The sequence below is a fragment of the Macaca thibetana genome, chromosome 7 (assembly GCF_024542745.1).
Source record: "Macaca thibetana thibetana isolate TM-01 chromosome 7, ASM2454274v1, whole genome shotgun sequence".
NCBI lineage: Eukaryota > Metazoa > Chordata > Mammalia > Primates > Cercopithecidae > Macaca > Macaca thibetana.
In genome coordinates, this window is record NC_065584.1 from 57,359,123 (window position 1) to 57,380,882 (window position 21,760).

General features: G+C 41.0%; 1 protein-coding gene across 3 annotated transcripts in view; it reads left to right on the forward strand.

Moving 5' to 3' along the window:
- Positions 1-21,760, forward strand: part of L2HGDH (L-2-hydroxyglutarate dehydrogenase) — a 70,749-nt gene that overhangs the window by 37,024 nt on the left and 11,965 nt on the right. For all 3 annotated transcript variants that reach the window (XM_050796911.1, XM_050796912.1, XM_050796913.1), the window contains exons 7-9: positions 7,965-8,132; positions 9,378-9,535; positions 11,782-11,913. In XM_050796911.1, coding sequence (XP_050652868.1) covers positions 7,965-8,132; positions 9,378-9,535; positions 11,782-11,913 — 458 coding nt within the window. The remainder of the gene's footprint in view (positions 1-7,964; positions 8,133-9,377; positions 9,536-11,781; positions 11,914-21,760) is intronic.

Here is a 21,760-nt window from a genome sequence, read left to right on the forward strand (position 1 = left end):
AAAGTATGCTTCCACCTAACAAGGTGTAACTATCTTTCATAGGACTGAAGACATGCTAACTAACTCTCAAAAAAACAAACAAACAAAAACAAAAAAAACAAAGTCTACTTTATCCCTCCTGGGTTATGTTTAATTTTTACTAGCTGAGTTACACTCCCGCTTTGAGATCCTGTAACTTAAATAACAAGATATAAGGTTAACCACTATTTAAGCATTTTGTATTAGATAAGTAGTTCTCAACTAGAGGCAGTTTTACTTCTCAGGGAACATTTGGCAATGTTTGGAGACATTTTTGATTGTCACAACTGGGAGAGGGGAGGGGCACAGCAACTGGGATTTGGTAGGTAGATACCAGGAATGTTGCTAAACATCCTTCAGTGTGGGGAATAGGCCCCCAAAACAAAGAAATGTCTATCCCCCAAAGTCAGTAGTACTGAGGTTGAGAAACCCTGTGTTAGATAATGTGGAAATGGTAGAGATGAGTATATTAGTCTTCTCAGACTTCCATAACAAAATAGCACAAACTGGGTGGCCTAAAAAGCCCACAGTTCTGGAGGCTAAAAGTTCAAGATTAAGGTGCTGGTAGGGTTGATTTTTGGCTTGTTAATGGCTGCCTTCTTACTATGTCCTCACATGGCCTCTTCTCTGTGTGCGCCCAGAAAGAGAGAGCATGATCTTGGGTATCTCTTCCTCTTGTAAGGACACCAGTGCTATTGGATTAGCCCCTACCCTTATGACCTAATTTAACCTTAGTTACCTCCCTAAAGGCCCTGTCTCCACATAAAATTCACATTAAGGGTTGGGACTTCAATGTATGAATTGGGGTGTGGGGGGGGGCACAATTCAGTCTATAGCAATGGGAATAAATAAAGAATTAGGTAATGTATGGAGAAATGTATTTATTATTTTAAAGTAAGATATACTCACATTATAACATCCCTCATTTCTGTAACTAGTCATGTGGCCATAGCCAATATTTATGATATCCTTCCCCTACTATGCATTTCATATTCTCTTTGCCTTTGGCAAGCATCTTAGCTGGTCATGATTTCTAGTTTGGTGGTGTAGCTCACACTTTCATTCCTGAAGTCTATGCCATTAGCAGCCCTGGCTGTTTTGGGTTGAGGTAGTTTCCAATAACTTTTATAACAGTATATGGGAATACTAAGAGAAGCTTCAGGAGATATGTATTCCAGACATATTCCTTTTTATCATCCCCAAGACTAGTTGTGGTAGCAACTCATTTTCTTGAGAGTCAAGATTAGTTATCCAATTCAATACAGCAATCCCCTCTTTGATTTACTGGCAAGGGAACCCAAAGTGGCCAGGTGTTGCAGTATCAACCTCCAGTTTAATGGAACCACTGTCATTCTCTAGTAGAAGTACTTCTCCCTTGGGAACTAAGACCTCTAGATCATAAGACCAAAGTTGTGAGGACAGAATGCAAACATTTCATGTAGTGGATGATTGGGGTAATAGTAAGGAACCACCCTCATTTCTACCTCAATTTCCAGACCTGTGAATTCTGGCTGTGGGACAAACAATACCATATATTAGTCACTGATTTAGAGCACGTAGAGCATCCTGGAGGAAATTACCCCAGCCCTTCAAGGAGTTGCCAGCCAGCTAGTGCTATTACGTCTAAAGCCCATTCCAGTTTCTGTCACCCAGTGGCTTCAGGGTGATGGGGAAAATGGTAAAATCAGTGAATTCCATGATCCTGAGCCTATAGCTGCATTTCATTTGCTGCAGAGTAAGTTCACTGATCAGAAGTAATGATTCTCTGTAAAATACCATGATGGTGAATAAGACATCTCATAAGTTCACACATGGTGGCTTTGGCAGAAGCATTATAGGCAGGGAAGACAAATTTATATTCCGAGCAAGTGTCTATGCAAGTGAGAAATAAGTGCTGCATTTTCTATGATGGAAGTGGTCCAGGGACCATATCAGTGGCTCTTTTGGTCTCTACTATGGCCGATTGAGCACTCAGCATTAGCTGTAGACAGATCAGCAGTGGTGAATAAGTCCATGTTGCCGATCACCTCCAACCTTGCTACCATAACTATGTTTTCCAGCTTTATGTTTACATTGTGAAATGATTATCACAATCAAGTTATTTGATATCACATCTGCCACCTCACATAGTTACCATTTATGTGTACGTGATGAGAACACTTAGATTTGCTATCTTAGCAAATTTCAAGTATACCATACAGTATTATTACCTATAGTCACCATGCTGTATATTAGATTTCTAGAATTTATTCATCCTATAATTGAAAGTTTGTACCCTTTGACTAATATCATCCCATTCCTGCCCACCTCCTCCCAGTCTGTAGCAACCATCATTGTACTCTCTTTTTCTATGAATACAACTATTTTAGATCCCATATGTAAATGAGATTGTACAGTATTTGTCTTTCACTGTCTGGCTTATTTCACTTAGCACAGTATCTTCCAGGCCCACCCATGTTGTCACAAATGGCAGAATTTCCTCCTTTTTTATGGCTGAATAGTATTGCATTGTATGTATATACACACACATATATATATACACACACACATATATATACACACACACACACATATATATATATCACATTTTCTTTATCCATTCATCTGTCAATGGACACTTAAGGTTGTTCTCATGTCTTGGCTGTTGTGAATAATGCTGCAATGAACATGAGAATGCAGATATCTCCTTGAGGTACTGATTTTGTTTTATTTGGGTATATACCCAGAGGAAATCATATGGTAGTTCTATTTTTAATTTGGATGTTATGGTAGTTCTATTTTTAATTTTTTGAGGAATGTGCATACCGTTTCCTGTGATGGCTGTCCAATTTACATTCCCATCGATAGGGCACCCTACATCCTCACCAATGTTTGTTTTCTTTTGTCTTTTTGATAATAGCCATCCTAACAGATGTGAGATTATATCTTATTGTGGTTTTGATTTTCCTGATGATTAGTGATTTGGATGCCTTTACATGTATCTGTTGGCTATCTGTATATCTTTGAAAAAAATACATAAAAATACATATTCAGGTCCTTTGCCCTCCCCACCTCTGGCCATTTTTTTTTTGAGACAGGGTCTCTGTCACCCAGGCTGAAGTCCAGTGGCATGACCATGGCTCACTGCAGCCTCAAACTCCTAGGCTCAAGCTGTCCTGCCTCAACCTCCAAAGTAGCTGGTATTATAGGCACGTGCTGCCATGCCCGGCTTCTTTGCCCATTTTTATTTATTTTATTGTATCTATTATTATTATTATTTTTTGAGATGGAGTTTCGCTCTTGTTGCCCAGGCTGGAGTGCAGTGGCACGATCTTGGCTCACCTCAACCTCTGCCTCCCGTGTTCAAGTGATTCTCTTGTCTCAGCCTCCTGAGTAGCTGGGATTACAGGCATGTGCCACCACACCTGGCTAATTTTGTATTTTTAGTAGAAATGGGGTTTCTCCATGTTGGTCAGGCTGGTCTCGAACTCCTGACCTCAGGTGATCCACCCGCCTTGGCATCCCAAAGTGCTGGGATTACAGGCGTGAGCCCCCGTGCCTGGCCTTTCTTTGCTAATTTTTTAATCAGCTCATTTGTTATTTTGCTCTTGAATTATATGAATTTCTTACATTTTTTTGGATATTAACCTATTATCAGATATATTTTCTCCAATTCTGTAGGTTGTCTCTTCATTTCTTTTACTGTGCAGAAGCTTTTTAGTTTGATATAGTCACATTTGTTTAGTTTTGCTTTTGTGCCTGTGCTTTTGGTGCCTTATTAAAAAAAAAAAAATCATTCCTAATACCAATGTCTTCCCTATGTTTTCTTCCGGGAGTCTTAGTTTTTAATCTAAAATCTTTAATCTTTTAATCTAAATATTTAATCTAGTTCAAGTTAATTTTTGTGAATGGTGTAAAATAGGAGTCCAATTTCATTCTTTTGCATGGGGCTATCCAGTTTTCCCAGCACCATTTATGGAGACTATCTTTACACCTAATCATGTAGTTCATGAGATGGGTGCCTGGAGAAAGAGGCTAACTAACATCCACAGAGCAGGTCATTTTTTTCTACTGATTATTAAAATTGTCCTTGGCCAAGATTTCTCTTCAGTGAGCATTCATATGGAACTTGAATATCTTTACTCTCTGAAACTGTCTTGAAGTGGTCCATTCATACACCTTTCTCCACAGGTCGTTTCCCTGTCCATCTAGCCAAACCATTAGTTGTTGCACATGAAACAGTGTAGATCCATACCTTTGGCCATCTGTCCTTCTAAAATAAGATGAACAACTAGGTGTGGTGTTCAGAGATCTGCCCACTGAGAATATTTTCTTCACCACAGTCCTTCAGGGCCACTCATGAGTGGGGCTCTGGTGCTGTGGCTGTTCAGTTGTGTGTGGTACCAGCATGTTGTGCAGAACCATTTCTAAACCTGGCCTATATTTTTTCTTCTTAGGTCAACTGGCCATAGAGAACTCCCTGTGGGGCTATAGAGGCAGGTTGATAGGAAGGAGGCAATTTAGCAGGCATAGAGGCCATGGGAATTTGAACCACTTGCCTCTGCAACTTATGTGTGCCAGCAGGACCTGTACAACCCTATCTTACAATTTTCCTTGATGATGGAATGCTGCTATATACACCCAATGTTGTGGCTTGATGAGTCAGACACCACCACCCAGTTAATAATGGGTAGTTCATATGGTAACTTAGTGACCTGTGGTCAAGTGTTCAGTCAAAGCCAGAAGCACTTTCTCAAAAGGAGGTTAGTTATGTGCAGAGGGTGGTATAACTTTCCTCCAAAAACCGTGAAGTTCTGTGCTGTGATTTGCCCACATATGCCTTCCAAAGGCTCCATAAAGTATGACTATCTGCTGCAGACAGTTCGATTACCATCAGAGTTTCTGGGTCATGTGACCCAAGTGGCAGGCTTTCCATTCAAAGAAGAATTGAAAATCTGTTTCTGTGCCTGCCCTCATCTAAGGGACATTTTCACTAGAGTATAGCATCATATGATAGAATATACACAGGGGCCTATGGCATACCAGTGGATATATACTTTACCCAGAGTTGCCGCTCTTTATTTTGGCATTTTCAGTAAGTATAATTTTGGGGTTCTAATTCAAATTGAGCGGTCCACTTACCAGGTTGAAATAGTTTTATGAAAAGTTAAGGCCGGGCGCGGTGGCTCAAGCCTGTAATCCCAGCACTTTGGGAGGCCGAGACGGGCGGATCACGAGGTCAGGAGATCAAGACCATCCTGGCTAACACAGTGAAACCCCGTCTCTACTAAAAAAATACAAAAAACTAGCCGGGCGAGGTGGCGGGCGCCTGTAGTCCCAGCTACTCAGGAGGCTGAGGCAGGAGAATGGCGTAAATCCAGGAGGCGGAGCTTGCAGTGAGCCGAGATCCGGCCACTGCACTCCAGCCTGGGCGACAGAGCGAGACTCCGCCTCAAAAAAAAAAAAAAAAAAAAAAAAAAAAAAAAAAGTTAAAAGAAATTTTGTCTTTTTGAGACAATCTCACTCTGTTGCCCAGGCTGGAGTGCAGAGGCATGCTCTTGGCTCACTGTAACCTCCGCCTCCCAGATTCAAGTGATTGTTGTGCCTCAGCCACATGAGTAGCTGGGATTACAGGTGTGTCTCACCATGCCTGGTTAATTTTTGTATTTTTAGTAGAGACAGGGTTTCACCATGTTGACCAGGCTGGTCTTGAACTCCTGGCCCCAAGTGATTCACCCACCTCAGCCTCCCAGAGTGCTGGAATTACAGGTGTGAGCCACTGCGCCTGGCCAGGGATTTTTAAAATAAATTTTTGCAGGTAGGATTTGCTAATTAAAGATTTATACATTGGATATTGTGGGGGTGTGGAGAAATCTGCTTCACTTATGAAAGAGCAATAGATATACATGGTTTATTTCTTCTTCTTCTTTTTAATTTCTTTTTTTTTTTTGATTAGAGACTTTACATAGGGAGACAAAGTCTCCCTGTGTTGCCCAGGCTGGTCTTGAACTCCTGGGCTCAAATGATCCTCCCACTTTGGCCTCCCAAAATGTTGGGACTACAGGCATGAGCCACTGTGCCCAGCCTAAAAGAAATTTATGTTGAACAGATGTATCATTTAATGGTTACCTAAATTTTAATTTGGAAGTAAAATTAATATGTTACTGAGTTTAATTATTGTTTAACATATAGCATAAAATGATTTCAGAAATCTGTGATAGTTTTTGATAATTTTCTTGGGAACTGTTGCTTGAGTTTTTAAAGAGAATTATTAGGTTATTGCATGCTGGTACCATTTTATAAATTCTGTTACTATCTTTACATCTATCATAAGACTTATCTGCATTTTTTTGTTCCAAGAACAAAAGAACTGCCAATCTTTTATGTAGGAGCTGATGATTTATGTCACAAAAATACCTCTCGTATTTCTAGAATATAACTCTAGATGAACAGGAAAGATATTAACCTATTTAGAAAAAGGTAATTTTGGCTGGGTGCGGTGGCTCACACCTGTAGTCCCAGCTGTTTGCTTAGGCAAGAGAATCACTTGAACACAGGAGGTTGAGGCTGTAGTGAGCCAGGACTGCGCCATCGCACTCCAGCCTGGGTGACAGAGCAAGACCTTGACAGCCCTTTAGACTTCAAAGGTCTTAAAACAATCATGGCTTAGTCTAGCTAATTTGAATTCTTTGTGGAGAAGTTTCATCTAATTTTTCTAAAAACGATGACATGTATAACTCCTGAAAAGAGGCTTAACTTTCTAGCAAGGGCAAAAATAGGATACATACAGTGGTGGAAATTTAGCTCAATAGAGTAAGGCTAAACAGTAAGGCCTGGAAAGAAAGAAAATGTTGAGACAGGTGAGAATTCTGAGGCTTCAAAAATAGGTCATCTGGGAAGAAGATCTAAGAGTAAGAACAGAATTGCTAGGTGTTTACTCTGTTAGAAGTAGAGATGGGAATTCGAGTGTGGTGGTGAATGCAGGATAAATGAAGTCATTTAGGAAATAGGGTGGCAAATTGGCCAAACTTGGTGAGTAAAGTTAAAAATGAGCAGATGATAATCACAAAATAAAATTTATAGGAAATCATAACAGCCTAACATTAGCAGTCTCCTAGGCACTAAAGCAAACCTTGAATGTAGTGTGTGCTCTCAGTAAATGTGCATTGAATGAATGAGATTTCTAAAGTGTCCTCAGTTTGCAAAGTAGATATTGATTAGGAAGGAGAAATTGCTTGGTGGGTAGATTACAGTTGCAACTGGGCAGGATTATTGAGTGTGAGGCAACCGAAGAGTAACACAGTAATTGCTCAGATACAGGAGAAGCTGGTTGCTATACAGAGGTTGCCTTTAAATGAGAGGGTTACAGGCCCTGTGACTTCAGTGCCAGAGATGTTATGGATATAATTATCAATAGGTAACAACTTTATTTTTAAAAATTCTTTTATATGCTTACATTTTTAATGTAGGAAGTTTTGTCTTTCTTGATATTCTACTAATTGGGTAAATCCTCGTATTTGTGATTGATATATTGAATTTTTAATTAATCCAAATTAAAAGCTGTGGGGTAGGTGGGGGAGCAAAAAAAAATTGGTGGAGGCTATCTAAATGACATTTGCTTCTTCATGCAACAAATAGTTAAGAAGCTCCCCACTAGGTCCTAATAAACAGATTTGTATGTATTTGTGTGCATGCATGTATACCTTACTACGTATCCTTGCTGGGTTGACCATTATTATCTTTAAAGTACAAAATTTAAGGTGACATCCTCTTACATGCCACTGTCCTCAGTTTCTAGCTGCCACCTAAATGCTAAAGAACATATTTTGCTGATACCTGTATTGAATATCCTCTTTTAGAAAAAATTCTATTTCTGTACCTTGTTTTCTTTTCTATCACCTGTTTTTCCCCTCTTGACCTAGTCTACTCCACTCTATACAAATAACTATTATTTTATTTTGCACTAGGGAGAGGAAATTCGATGTCAGTATGTTGTGACATGTGCAGGACTTTACTCAGACCGTATTTCAGAGTTGAGTGGCTGCACTCCTGATCCTCGAATTGTACCATTCCGGGGAGATTACCTGCTCTTGAAGCCGGAAAAATGTTATCTTGTAAAAGGAAATATTTATCCGGTAGGTAATGATGCTTCCTACTTCTAATTTTTTTCAATCAGGTGGTGGTCATAAAGGAGATGAAAACAACTTTCACTTGGGTCAGAAATAAGAGCGATTTTGGAGGACCATTTGTGTAAGCATTTCATCAGTTTCTCTTGCGGTTAAATCCCTAAATCTTTATCCTGGTATCATGGTTATTAAATTGTAATTAATTGCCTGCAGGTACATGTCCCCAGAAAGCATGAGTGCACTATGGGAAGTGCTATCAGGAAGGAACTGAATTCTTCCTTCTCTCTGGTGGAGGGAAAGGGAAAACTTTCCCTTATGGAAGTCCCTGATACCCAACCCTTTTCCTCAGTTCACTATCTATAGGTACAGAAAAGGGATGTGGCCACTCTGTAGTTTCAGGGACTAGAAGACAGAGGTATTTAAATGAAGAGTTCATTTTTCTGTCTGGAACTACCCTGGAAATGATGAATCTCTTAAAATATATTAGGTTGAACCAGATGAAATAGTCAGTATTTGGCTATTTGATATTTTTGACCTTGCCAAAACATGAATTTCATCTGTTTCAACCTCATGTATTTGTACTTTGCAGAAGCCTGTGCTATGAACGTGTATTTTTTTTCTGGCGGCTCTGATTTTACTTTCCAGTCATAGACATCCCTTGTGAAAGACAGAGAATAACCTGAAGTAGGACAGTTCATCTTTTTTTTCCCCTTTACCCAGAAAGATGCATAGATGGAACAATGTATTAGTGTTAATAACATCAGAGTTTCTTTTTTTTTTTTTTTTGAGACAGAGTCTTACTCTGTCACCCAGGCTAGAGTGCAGTGGCGCGATGTTGGTTCATTGCAACCTCCACCTCCTGGATTTAAGCAATTCTCATGCCTCAGCCTCCCAAGTAGCTGGGATCACAGGTGCACACCACCATGCCAGGCTAGTTTTTGTATTTTTAGTAGAGACAGGGTTTTACAATGTTGGCCAGGTTGGTTTTGAACTCCAGATCTCAAGTGATCCTCCCGCCTTGGCCTCCCAAAGTGTTGGGATTACAGGCGTGAGCCACTGTGCCTGGCCAGCATCAGGGTTTCTTGTGTGCATTTCTAAGCAGAAGCATGTTAATGGAAAAGTATATCTGAGTACAGCTCACAATACAAATTAAATGCATGGGAAGAAAGTGTTTTATGTTACCAATTGAATGTTTGCATCTCTGATAACATGTAATGTGAAATAAGGCTGTTATTTACTATGTTAAATTTATAGGTCCCAGATAGCCGGTTTCCTTTCCTAGGAGTTCACTTCACACCAAGGATGGATGGCAGTATTTGGCTAGGTCCTAATGCAGTTCTTGCCTTTAAACGAGAGGGTTACAGACCCTTTGACTTCAGTGCCACAGATGTTATGGATATAATTATTAATAGGTAATGTTATTTATTCTTAAAAATGATTTTATGTGCTTATATTTTCAATGTGGGAAGTTTTGTCTTTCTTGATATTCTACTTGTTGGGTAAATCTCCATTTTTGTGATTGGTATATTGAATTTTGTATTAATTCAAATTAAAAGTTTTAGAGTGGATGGAGTCACCAAAAAAAAAAAAAAAGAGCTTTGTGGAATAAGCATAACATTTTAACTATTTCAAGAAAATTCTGATGAGCCAGGGTAATGTCTTGGTTAAAAAGAAGATAAGACCGGCCAGGCATGGTGGCTCACACCTGTAATCCCAGCACTTTGGGAGGCCAAGGCAGGTGGATCACGAGGTTAGGAGACCAAGACCATCCTAGCTAACACGGTGAAACCCTGTCTCTACTAAAAATACAAAAAATTAGCCAGGCATGGTGGCAGGCGCCTGTAGTCCTAGCTTCTTGGGATGCTGAGACAGGAGAATGGCGTGAACCCAGGGGACGGAGCTTGCAGTGAGCTGAAATCACTGCCTCTGCACTCCAGCTTGGGCGACAGAGCAAGACTCTGTCTCAATCAATCAATCAATCAATCAATAAAAACTTAAAAAATGAAAAGAAGATAAGGCCAAGAGTCATTCATATATCTGGCAATCTAAATCTTATATTGCTAACTTTCCAGTTTTATTTGGGGGTGGAAAATAGATTCTCTCAAAATCAGTAGACGGCTATTTTAATACAATCATTTTGAGCCAGTCTCCATCATTTTGTAAGCCACTGGAGAAATTACTGATGACCAAAGTAATTTCCTTGTGTAGGAAACTAACAATACAATTGTGTTGACCTAAGATACAGATTCTTTACTATTGTAAGAAATAACTGAATTAGGTGTTTTGTTTGAATTAGGTATTTTGTTTGGTCCTTTTAGCAATGTTTCTCTCTAAAGGGTTTCACATGAAAATTACTAGATTTTCATGTTTAAATCACTAGATTTAAAGCTATACTTGAGTTTCACCCTCCATGGATTCTGAAACAGAAAGTTTAGGATGGAGCTTCCTGGCACGTGTACTTGTAAAAATATATACATATATGCATCTAGGCTTTGCAGAGTCTCACTTGAAAATCATAACTAAAGGTTTTTTTGTTTTGTAATTTTGAGACAGGGTCTTACTTTGTCACTCGCTGCAGCCTCAACCTCCTGGGATCGATCAGTTCTCCCACTTCACCATCCAAGTAGCTGGAACTACAGGCAGATGCTACCATGCCCAGATAATTTTTGTGTTTTCTGTAGAGACAGGGTTTGCCACGTTACACAGGCTGATCTTGAACTCCTGGGTTTAAGCAATCCACCTGCCTTGGCCTCCCAAAGTGCTGGGATTATAGACATGAGCCACCACACCCTGCCTCAACAACTAAAGTATTTTACCTCTGGCTGACTAAGGAAAACTAGGGTAGATGTCCCATTTCTTTCATACACTGCCTTTTAGGTGTGTTGAAGGCATGTAATATTTGCATTAGAGAGCCTTGATACTGGCAGGCTTTATAGAGTTCTAGTTTGAAACCCCTCCTTGGGAATTTGAGTTTAGAAGGTGTTTACCTCTGTATTTTTTTTTTTTTTTGAGTCAAAGTCTCACTGTTGCCCAGGCTGAAGTGCAGTGGCACAATCATTGGCTACTGCAGCCTCAAACTCCTGGGCTTAAACGAGCCTCCCATGTCAGCCTCCCTAGTAGCTGGAACTACAAGCACATACCACCATGCCCAGCAGTGTTTACCTCCTGAGCTGATGAGGTTTGCTTCTTATATTGGCCAAAAGTTGATTTTCATTGATCAATCGATTGATTGAGAGAGGGTCTCTCTGTGTTGCCCAGGCTGGAGTGCAGTGGCACGATCTCAGCTCACTGCAACCTCTTCCTCCCAGGTTCAAGCAATTCTCCTGCCTCAGCCTCTTGATTAGCTGGGATTACAGGTGTGCACCACCATGCCTGGCTAATTTTTGTATTTTTGGTAGAGACAGGGTTTTGCCATGTTGGCCAGGCTGGTTTCGAACTCATGACCTCAAGTGATCTGCCTGCCTTGACCTCCCAAAGTGTCGGGATTACAGGCGTGAGCCACCACTCCTTGCCTTGATTTTCTTTTAATCTGTAGTTTTTCTGACTTTGCCTAGATTTTTGTGATGACATAAAAAAAAGAATCTAATAATTGTAAAGGTATTTTAGAGTAATAAAGAATTCCTTTGTCTCATAAAGATTTGTTTTGCTTTGTTTTCAGTGGCTTGATTAAACTGGCATCCCAGAATTTTTCCTATGGAGTTACTGAAATGTATAAAGCGTGTTTTCTTGGTGCAACAGTGAAGTATCTTCAAAAATTCATCCCTGAAATTACTGTCAGTGATATACTTAGGTAAGGAAAAGTGATAAGGAGTGTAAATACAGTCCTGACCTGTGTGAACTTGTGGGTGGGTCTGACTTGGTGATTAGTAAGCACCATTTCAGAGCCAGTCTGCATTGCACTGAATTTTCGTTTGCTCTCTTTCCCAACATGTTGTTGAATTCCCTTTGCAGTGCATTTATTGGTCATTGCTACATCATGGCCCTTAGTGCCGGTCCATTTATAATTATCTAGACTCCCTTACAACTCTAATCTGAAATCTCCATGACAGCTTTATTGTGATGCTACCTTAGCCTTTTTGTCTAGCTATCACTTATGACAAAAACAACTTGCCTGAATTTTTAAAAATCTCTCTGGCCAGTTACTCTTGTGATTCCAAAGTCTTTTGGCTTTAATTTTATATAAGATTATTGATCAGTGTGTTAACTAATTAGGTAATAAGCACATTAAAACATTGTATTTTGATTGATTCTTAAAACTTAAAAAAAAAAAAAACTTTTAGGTTTGGGGGTACATGTGAAGGTTTCTACATAGGTAAACACATGTCATGGGGCTTATTGTACATATTATTTTATCACCCAAATATTAAGCCCCGTACCCAATAGTTATCTTTTCTGCTTCTCTCCCTCCTCCCTCCCTCCCCACTTAAGTAGACTGCAGTGTCTGTTGTTTCCTTCTTTGTGTTCATGTGTTCTCATCATTTAGCTCCTACTTGTGAGTGAGAACACGTGGTATTTGGTTTTCTGTTCCTGTGTTAATTTGCTAAGGATAATAGCCTCCAACACCATTAAAACCTGTTAGAAACACACTCCTAGACCTGGCATCTCACCTTGCTTCTTCTCTACTTCTTTTGTTCTTTCTTGGGCCTTATTGTACTCAGGGACTCTACTTTGAGGATAGAAGTGGAAAGCAGCATGGTAACAATCAGAGTCCTTGCTACAAGGGTATGGGGCAAAGTAAGAACAACTTACATCTTTTTTTTTCTTTTTTTTGAAATGGAGTTTCACTCTTGTTGTCCAGGCTGGAGTGCAATGGCACCATCTCAGCTCACTGCAACCTCTGCTTCCTGGGTTAAAGCGATTCCCTTGCCTCAGCCCCCTGAGTACCTGGGATTACAGGCATGCGCCCCCATGCCCGGCTAATTTTGTATTTTTAGTAGAGACGGGGTTTCTCCTGTTAGCCAGGCTGGTCTTGAACTCCGGACCTCAGGTGATCCACATGCTTCAGTCTCCCAAAATGCTGGGATTACAGGCGTGGGCCACCACACCCGGCCACATCTTTTATTCTTAAAGATAAAAGACTTTTCGCATGGCGGCTCACACCTGTGAAGTGGGTGGATCACCTGAGGTCAGGAGTTTGAGACCAGCCTGGCCAATATGGAGAAACCTCGTCTCTACTAAAAATACAAAATTAGCCAGGCATGGTGGCACATGCCTGTAATCACAGCTATTTGGGAGGCTGAGGCAGGAGAATCGCTTGAACCTGGGAGGTGGAGGTTGCAGTGAGCTGAGATCACGCCATTGCACTCCAACCTGGACAACAAGAGCAAAACTCCGTCACACACACACACACACACACACACACACACACACACACACACAAAGATAAAAAATTTTCTAGACTTGATCTGTAGATTATTCTTAATACTACACAAACCTATTTTTTTTCCTTCTTTGGTAATGCGTTTAGTGTTCACCTTTTTTCCTGAGCAAGCCATTTGTTAGGCCTAATCAGCAGTGTACTTTGAGGTACTCTCACCCTGCATTTACAGTCCATCCCTCCATGAATCTTCTGAGCACTAGATATCTGCTTTCTCTGTAACAGCTGCTGAACTAGCCTGGTAAAAAATGTCAGCAGACTTGACTGTGTATCTGTGAAGAGAGTAATAATCATGTCAGCTGTCTCCCTTAGGGGAGCGTCCTGGTTTAAATCTGACTCTAATGTACCATTCTGAGACCAGCATGTTTGAATCCTTAGAAGAACTATTAAAACTCAGCTAATGTTTTTACTCTTATCTCTTTCACTCCTCTACTTACCTTCTGAAATAGAAGGAATAAAAATATGTAGCCATTATTTTCTTTCACTCACTTATAAATAAGGGCTTTTATGTTTTCGGTGATCTGCTTTAGCAAACTTGTGATGTTTTATATCTGAAAATAGACTGGTCAAATCTGGTTTCTATTACTGCTATTAATATTCCTTGGAAAGCAAATGAAGTGAGCATAGTGAATTCTGTGTAAAAATAGTTGCAGTGAATTCACTGCCTGTATTCAGTTACCACCCTTTCATAGAAGCCTGAGGAAAACTTTTTAGACCACTGGATTTCATATGGTAGAACTGGACTTTGGGCTTGTGGATATTAGTGAACTCTCCTGTCTTTGGCTGTACGGGTGTGAATTTCAGTTACCAGTTTCTTTGGCATGTTGTGGAAACGGGCACAGCACTGTAGGCAGGTGCATTTGGGGACAAATTCAACCCAATCACAGATTTCTCTCTTTAAAGAGAGAAAAACTGACTAATTCAGCAATTACTTTCGCTTCGTCTCTTGATTCCTATAGTTATTAAGTGCAGGAAATTATTAATAACAAATAGGAAGTTGTAGAAGATACGTTTTTGGGTTTCTCAGGGGAAGATATGTTTGATACCATTTGTATAAGTTTTAAAACAAGTATAGCAAAACCATGTATTACTTACAGATTACACATGTAGTATGAAAATAAAAACGAGCAGAGGAGTGATAAACACCTAATTCAGGAGAGTGATTACCTCTGGGGAGGGAAGAGAATGGGATCTTGAGAGTTCTACAGAGGCTTCTATCATATTGGTAATGCTTTATTTCTTAAGCTGTTTGAGAAGAAACTGGATATTCATTGTGTTATTCTCTGTTCCTTATTATAACCTGAAATATTAAATAATAAAAATAAGATCAATAGACTTTTTTTTTTTTTTTGACACAGAGTCTCGCTCTGTTGCTAGGCTAGAGTGCAGAGGTGTGATCTCAGCTTAGTGCAACCTCCGACTCCCTGGTTCAAGCTATTCTCCTGCCTCAGCCTCCTGAGTAGCTGGGATTACAGGCACGCGGCATGACGCCCAACTAATTTTTGTGGTTTTGTTTGTTTGTTTGTTTTTTGATTTTTCAGATGGAGTCTTGCTCTGTCACCCAGGCTGGAGTGCAGTGGCGCAATCTCGGCTCACTGCAAGCTCGGCCTCCCGGGTTCACCCCATTCTCCTGCCTCAGCCTCCCAAGTAGCTGGGACTACAGGCACCCACCACTACGCCCGGATAATTTTTTGTATTTTTAGTAGAGACGGGGTTTCATCGTGTTAGCCAGGATGGTCTCGATCTCCTGACCTCGTGATATGCCCGCCTCGGCCTCCCAAAGTGCTGGGATAATTTTTGTATTTTTAGTAGAGACGGTTTCATCGAGAGCCAGGAAGGTCTCGATCTCCTGACCTCGTGATCCTCCTGCCTCGGCCTCCCCAAGTGCTGGGATAATTTTTGTATTTTTAATAGAGACGGTTTCATCGAGAGACAGGATGGTCTTGATCTCCTAACCTCATCATCCTCCTGCCTCGGCCTCCCCAGGTGCTGGGATAATTTTTGTATTTTTAATAGAGATGGTTTCATCAAGAGCCAGGATGGTCTCAATCTCCTGACCTCGTGATCCTCCTGCCTCGGCCTCCCAAAGTGCTGGGATTACAGCAGTGAGCCAATGCGCCTGGCCAAGATCAAGACTTTTCCACAGCTTGAAACCTAAGTCTTGCCTTGTCTCATTTGTCTTGCAACCAGTATACTAAACCATAAATGCCCTTAGTATTGCAGTGAAAGCACATCAGGCAGTAGTAGATAGTAAAAGATAGTTGAAGCAACACTTTCAGTGGGGTGTGTTTCCCAGGATGGTGTCCTTAAATTTCAGTAACTACTAAAGGGCACCCAGGTTGACTTCTCATTGCTTAGCCAGAGCATTTTGGGCAATAATTTACTGGTGAACATTAGATTGGAATATAAAGTTATGATCTGTTAAATATTTGCATTAGATAAACTTCTCATTTTTAAAAGAGTCTCTGAGACTCTTAATGTTAGCTCTAGGCCAGGCACAGTGGCTCGTGCCTGTAATCCTAGTGCTTTGGGAGGCTGAGGTGGGAGGATCACTTGAGCCCAGGAGTTTGAGACTAGCCTGGGCAATATAGTGAGACGCCATCTCTACCATTTTTTTTTTTTTTAATTAGCCGGGCGGGTGGTGCACGCCTTTAGTTGTAGCTGCTAGAGAGGCTTAAGTGGGAAGATCCCTTGAGCCCAGGAGGCTGAAGTTACAGTTAGCCATATTGCACCACTGTCCTCCAGCCTAGGGGAGAGAACAAGACCCTGTCTCGAAAAAAAAAAATGTGTGTGTGTGTGTATATATATAGCTCTAAACTTTAAAAATTTGTTCTGTAATTAATTTTGACATGTTAATCTTAACAGCAGTTTGTATCTGTTAGCACCGTATAGATGTAAAAGACGAAGACATATATGTTACAATTTCCCCTTTTTCAATTTGGAAAATGTCTCCTATGGGGAATTCTAGAGTAAACTTTCAGGCAAGATATTTTCATAGCAAGTGATAACTAGACTGTGTGAAACACAAAGGTGCAAAACTCAAACATTTCTACAATAAAGTTGTAATGGCTTATGGTGGTCTAGATTAGGGTTTCTCAGTCTTGATGCTATTGACATATTGAGCCAAATAATATTTATTGTGGAGGACTGTCCAGTTCATTGTATAATTTTTTTTTTTTTTTTTTTTTTGAGACGGAGTCTCGCTGTGTCTCCCAGGCTGGAGTGCAGTGGCGTGATCTCGGCTCACTGCAAGCTCCGCCTCCCGGGTTCACGCCATTCTCCCGCCTCAGCCTCCCAAGTAGCTGAGACTACAGGCGCCCGCCACCACGCCCGGCTAGTTTTTTTTTTGTATTTTTAGTAGAGACGGGGTTTCACCATGTTAGCCAGGATAGTCTCGATCTCCTGACCTCGTGATCCACCCGCCTCGGCCTCCCAAAGTGCTGGGATTACAGGCTTGAGCCACCTCGCCCGGCCTGTATTTTTTTTTTAGACGGAGTCTCACATTGTTACCTGGGCTGTAGTGCAGTGGCGCCATCTCGACTCACTGCAACCTCCGCCTCCCGGGTTCAAACGATTCTCCTGACTTAGCCACCTGAGTAGCTGGGATTACAGGCACCTGCCACCACGCCTGGCTAATTTTTTGTATTTTTAGTAGAGACGGGGTTTCACCATGTTGGCCTGGCTGGTCTCAAACCCCTGACCTCAGGTAATCCACCTGCCTTGGCCTCCCAAAGTGCTAGGATTACAGGCGTGAGCCACCATGCCTGGCTGTTGTAGAATGTTTAACAGTATCCCTAGCCTCGACTCATTCTCCTAATTGTGACAACCAAAAATGTGTCGACATTGCCAGATGTCCTTGGGGGGCGAAATCTCCCTTGGTTGAGAACCACTAGTGTAGAAAATTTGGTAACCTTCACACTACAAAATACTAATAAGAGTCTGGAGGAAATATGATAAACATCCTTGAAGTACATATAGCTGAGAGTAAGGGAAAGTAAGGGGCATCCCAGAGCAAAAAACAAAAACAAAATTAAAATTCATACTAAAAGGAGTTGGTGCTGATGCTGACTTGGAGAGGTGGGGATGGTTTGCTAATTTTAATAACTGAGAGGCTTGAGTTATATTTTTAATTTATGTGTGACTCACATATAAAATATATAGATCTTAATTGCTTAGTAAATTTTGGTAATTGTACAAACCATATCCACCACACAAAACAAGATATAGGACATTAGGGACTTGTATTTTAATTGCCACTCAAGTGCTGAAAAAGAAATCTTGGGTGTATACAAGGTAGAAAGTTGGAACTGAGACTCTTAAGTAAGGCCCCCTAGAGACTCTTGAAAGGCTATACCCTCAGAAGAAAGGAAGTCTGGAAAAAAAATTCCCCTTGGCACTGGGAAGTATTAAGGAACTTTGTCTATTTTGGTGGTGGGGAGTAGGAGGAATCTTCCCAAAAATCTGGAATCCCTCGAAGTGCTTAGATTTTGAATGTATACCACCAGCTTGGTTTAGGAGCTGTAAGCTAACAAATTAACTGAAAAAGTGGAGCCAGACATTTCTGGATCCTGCTTCAATCTCTCTCCCTCTCTCTCTCTCTCTGTCTGTCTATCTTCTTCTCTCTCCTTCTCTCTCCCTTCCTTCCCTCCCCACCCTCTCTAATTCAAATAAATTAGCAAGACTAAAAATCAGGTAATTTGGCCACAAAGTGACTACTGACACTAAGCAATTATTGGTTTATAATTATTTAAAAAAAATTTTTTTTTTTAAGAGTCTCACTGTCTCCCAGGCTGGAGTGCAGTGGTGCAATCTCAGCTCACTACAACTTCCGCCTCCTGGGTTTAGGTGACTCTCCTGCCTCAGCCTCCCAAGTAGCTGGGATTACAGGCATGTGCCACCATGGCTGGCTGATTTTCTTTTTTCCTATTTTTAGTAGAGATGGGATTTTACCATGTTGGCGATGCTGGTCTTGGACTGCTGACCTCAAGTGATCTACCCGCCTTGCCCTCCCAAAGTGCTGGGATTACAGGTGTGAGCCACCGCACCTGGATAATTTTTAAGAATCTTTTAAAAATAAATACACATTGAGGCTGGGCAGGGTGGCTCATGCCTGGTGGCTCATAATCTCAGCACTTTGCGAGGCCAAGGTGGGTGGATTGCTGGGCCCTGGGCAACATAGTGAGCAACATGTTGGTCACTATGTTGCTTGGGCAGCCTGGGCAACATAGTGAGATCAGCCTGGCAGAAGAATCGCTTGAACCTGGGAGGCAGAGGTTGCAGTGAGCCGAGATCACACAATTGTACCCCAGCCTGGGTGACAGAGTGAGACTCCATCTCAAAAATAAAATAAAATAAGACATGGAAAAGAAAACTGAGAAGATTCCAGCCTATCTCTCATAGCTGTTACAAAGAAATTGAGAAGAGGCAATCCTTTGAGGAGAGAGTACTTAAAAATTTTCGAGAATTGACAAAAAGACATCAAATTCAAGATGTACAGTGCATCCCATCTGAGTAAATAAAACTAAATACAAGATGGAAATAGACTTCCAATTCAGTAGAGAAGAGAAAAAAGAACATAGAAAACTCAATAAGTGAAGAAAGAGGAGATAGAAACCTTAGAAAATCAGGTTAGATAGTATAAAATAATATGGTAGAAATCAAGCATATCAGTAATTACAGTAAATGTAAATGTATTTAATAGTTAAGACAGATTATCAGGTTGGGTTTTTAAAAATCTATGTGCTAGAAAAATGCTTTTATTATTATTTTTTTTTTAAGATAGGATCTCGCCCTGTCACCCAGGCTGGAGTGGAGTGCAGTAATGTGATCATAGCTCACTGCAACTTTCAACTCCTGGGTTCAAGCCATCCTCCTGCCTCAGCCTCCCAAATAGCTAGGACAACAGTTGTGCACCACCACACCTGCCTAGTTATTACTATTTTCCTAGAGACAGAGTCTCCCTATATTGTCCAGGCTGGTCTGGAACTCCTGGGCTCAAGTGATTCTCCAGCCTCATCCTCCAAAAGCATTGGGATTATAGGCATGAGCCACTCTGCCTGGTCTGGACTTATATTTTTAGATTAGCAGTAGAGTTTTATAAAATACTAGATTGTTCCATCATATTTGGAACTGGCTGAAGATGCCTGTTACAGCTTTCATAGCTGTTTTCCCAACCTGTAGTGTAATGCTTGACATATGACAATAATGTAATACAAGACTTCTCATGAATGTGTGTATTTAATTACACATTCACCTGTTCTTGTTTCTGGACATATTTTTTTTTTCTTTTTTTGAGACAGAGTATCACTCTATCACCCAGGCTGGAGTGCAGTGGCGCAATCTCGGCTCACTGTAACTTCTGCCTCCCAGGTTCAAGTGATTCTCCTGCCTCAGCCTCCCAAGTAGCTGGTATTACAAGCATGCACCACGATGGCTGGCTAATTTTATATTTTTAGTTAGAGAGGAGGCTTCACCATGTTGGCCAGGCTGGTCTCGAACTCCTGACCTCAAGCGATCCACCCCTCAGGCCTCCCAAAGTGTGGGATTGGGCTTGAGCCACCCTGCCCAGGATATATTTAAGCATCTAGGATGTACATTCCCATTAAGTTTAGCTACAAACATAGCAAAATACATGGCTAATATGTAACACATTAGCTATATTTGTAGCTAAATTAATGATATGTTAAATGTAGCTGAATTGAGTGGGAGTAGGGTGAGGGATGGGAAATTACTTATTACGTACAATGTACACTATTTGGATGATGGTTACACTAAAAGCCCAGACTTCACCTCTAAGTAATATATTCCTGTATCAAAACTGTACTCAGACTGGGCACGGTGGCTCACACCTGTAATCACAGCACTTTGGGAGGCTGAGACAGGTGGATCACCTGAGGTCAGGAGTTCAAGACCAGCCTGGCCAACATGGCAAAACCACGTCTTTACTGAAAATACAAAAATTAGCCAGGGGTGGTGCTGCGTGCCTGTAATCCCAGCTACTCGGGAGGCTGAGGCAGGAGAATCGCATGAAACCGGGAAGCTGAGGCAGGAGAATCATGTGAACCCGGGAGGCAGACGTTGCATTGAGCTGAGATCACACCACTGCACTACACTCCAGCCTGGGTGACTGAGCGAGACTACGTTTCAAAAAAAAAAGCACTTGTATCCCCTAAATTTATACAAATTTTTAGAAAGAGAATTTGCTGATATTAACTTATTGAGTCACTGGCTCTTTCAGTTGTTAAAACAATTAAAAGTTAAAAGAATTAGAAGTTAGCTTGTCACAATGGTGTGTGCCCATAGTCCCAGCTCCTACGTGGGCTGAAGTGGGAGGATCACTGGAGCCCAGCATTTCAAGGCTGAGATGAGCTGTGCTCATGCCACTGCACTCCAGCCAGTCTGGGTGACAAAGTGAGACTCTATCTCTTTAAAAATAAAAATTAAAAAAAATAGAAATTTTAAATTTTAACTTAAAGCCAAAAGTTTCTAGCCTTATTAAATACCTACTATGTGCAAGACACAAATCTACACATGTGGGCGATGTAGGGATGTTGACGCCATACTTGCCCTCAAGACATTTATGGTTTATGTTACCTGAGATTTTTTTTCTTTACTTTTTCTTTTTCTTTTTTTTTTTTTTTTTTTTTTTTTGGAGATGGAGTTTCGCTCTTGTCGCCCAGGCTGGAGTGCAATGGCGCAATCTCGACTCACTGCAACCTCCACCTGCTGGGTTCAAGCGATTTTCCTGCCTCAGCCTCCTGAGTAACTGGGATTACAGGTTCCTGCCGCCACACGCAGCTAATTTTTGTATTTTTAATAGAGACAAGGTTTTGCCATATTGGCCAGGCTGGTCTGGAACTCCTGACCTCAGGTGATCCACCCGCTTTAGCCTTCCAAAGTTCTGGGATTACAGGCGGGAGCCACTGTGCTCGGCCGAGATTTCAAATAATAATACTTATTTCAATTTGAAGTATTCTGCGGGGAAAGCATATGTAATTCTACAAAGAAAAACCCTGAAGTTGCCTTAAGTGCTGAAAAGGGAACGTGAAAAATTTGGTAGTTTAAACATTTCATGTTAAATACTTGTTTGAACTAAAATGAGATCCTAAGAAAAACATCATTATCATGTATTTATTTATTTATTTGAGAGGGTCTCACTCTGTCCCCCAGACTGGAGTGCAGTGGTGTGATCACCGCTCAACTGTAGCCTCTACCACTGTGAGCTCAAGGGATCCTCCCACCTCTGCCTGCCCAGTAGCTG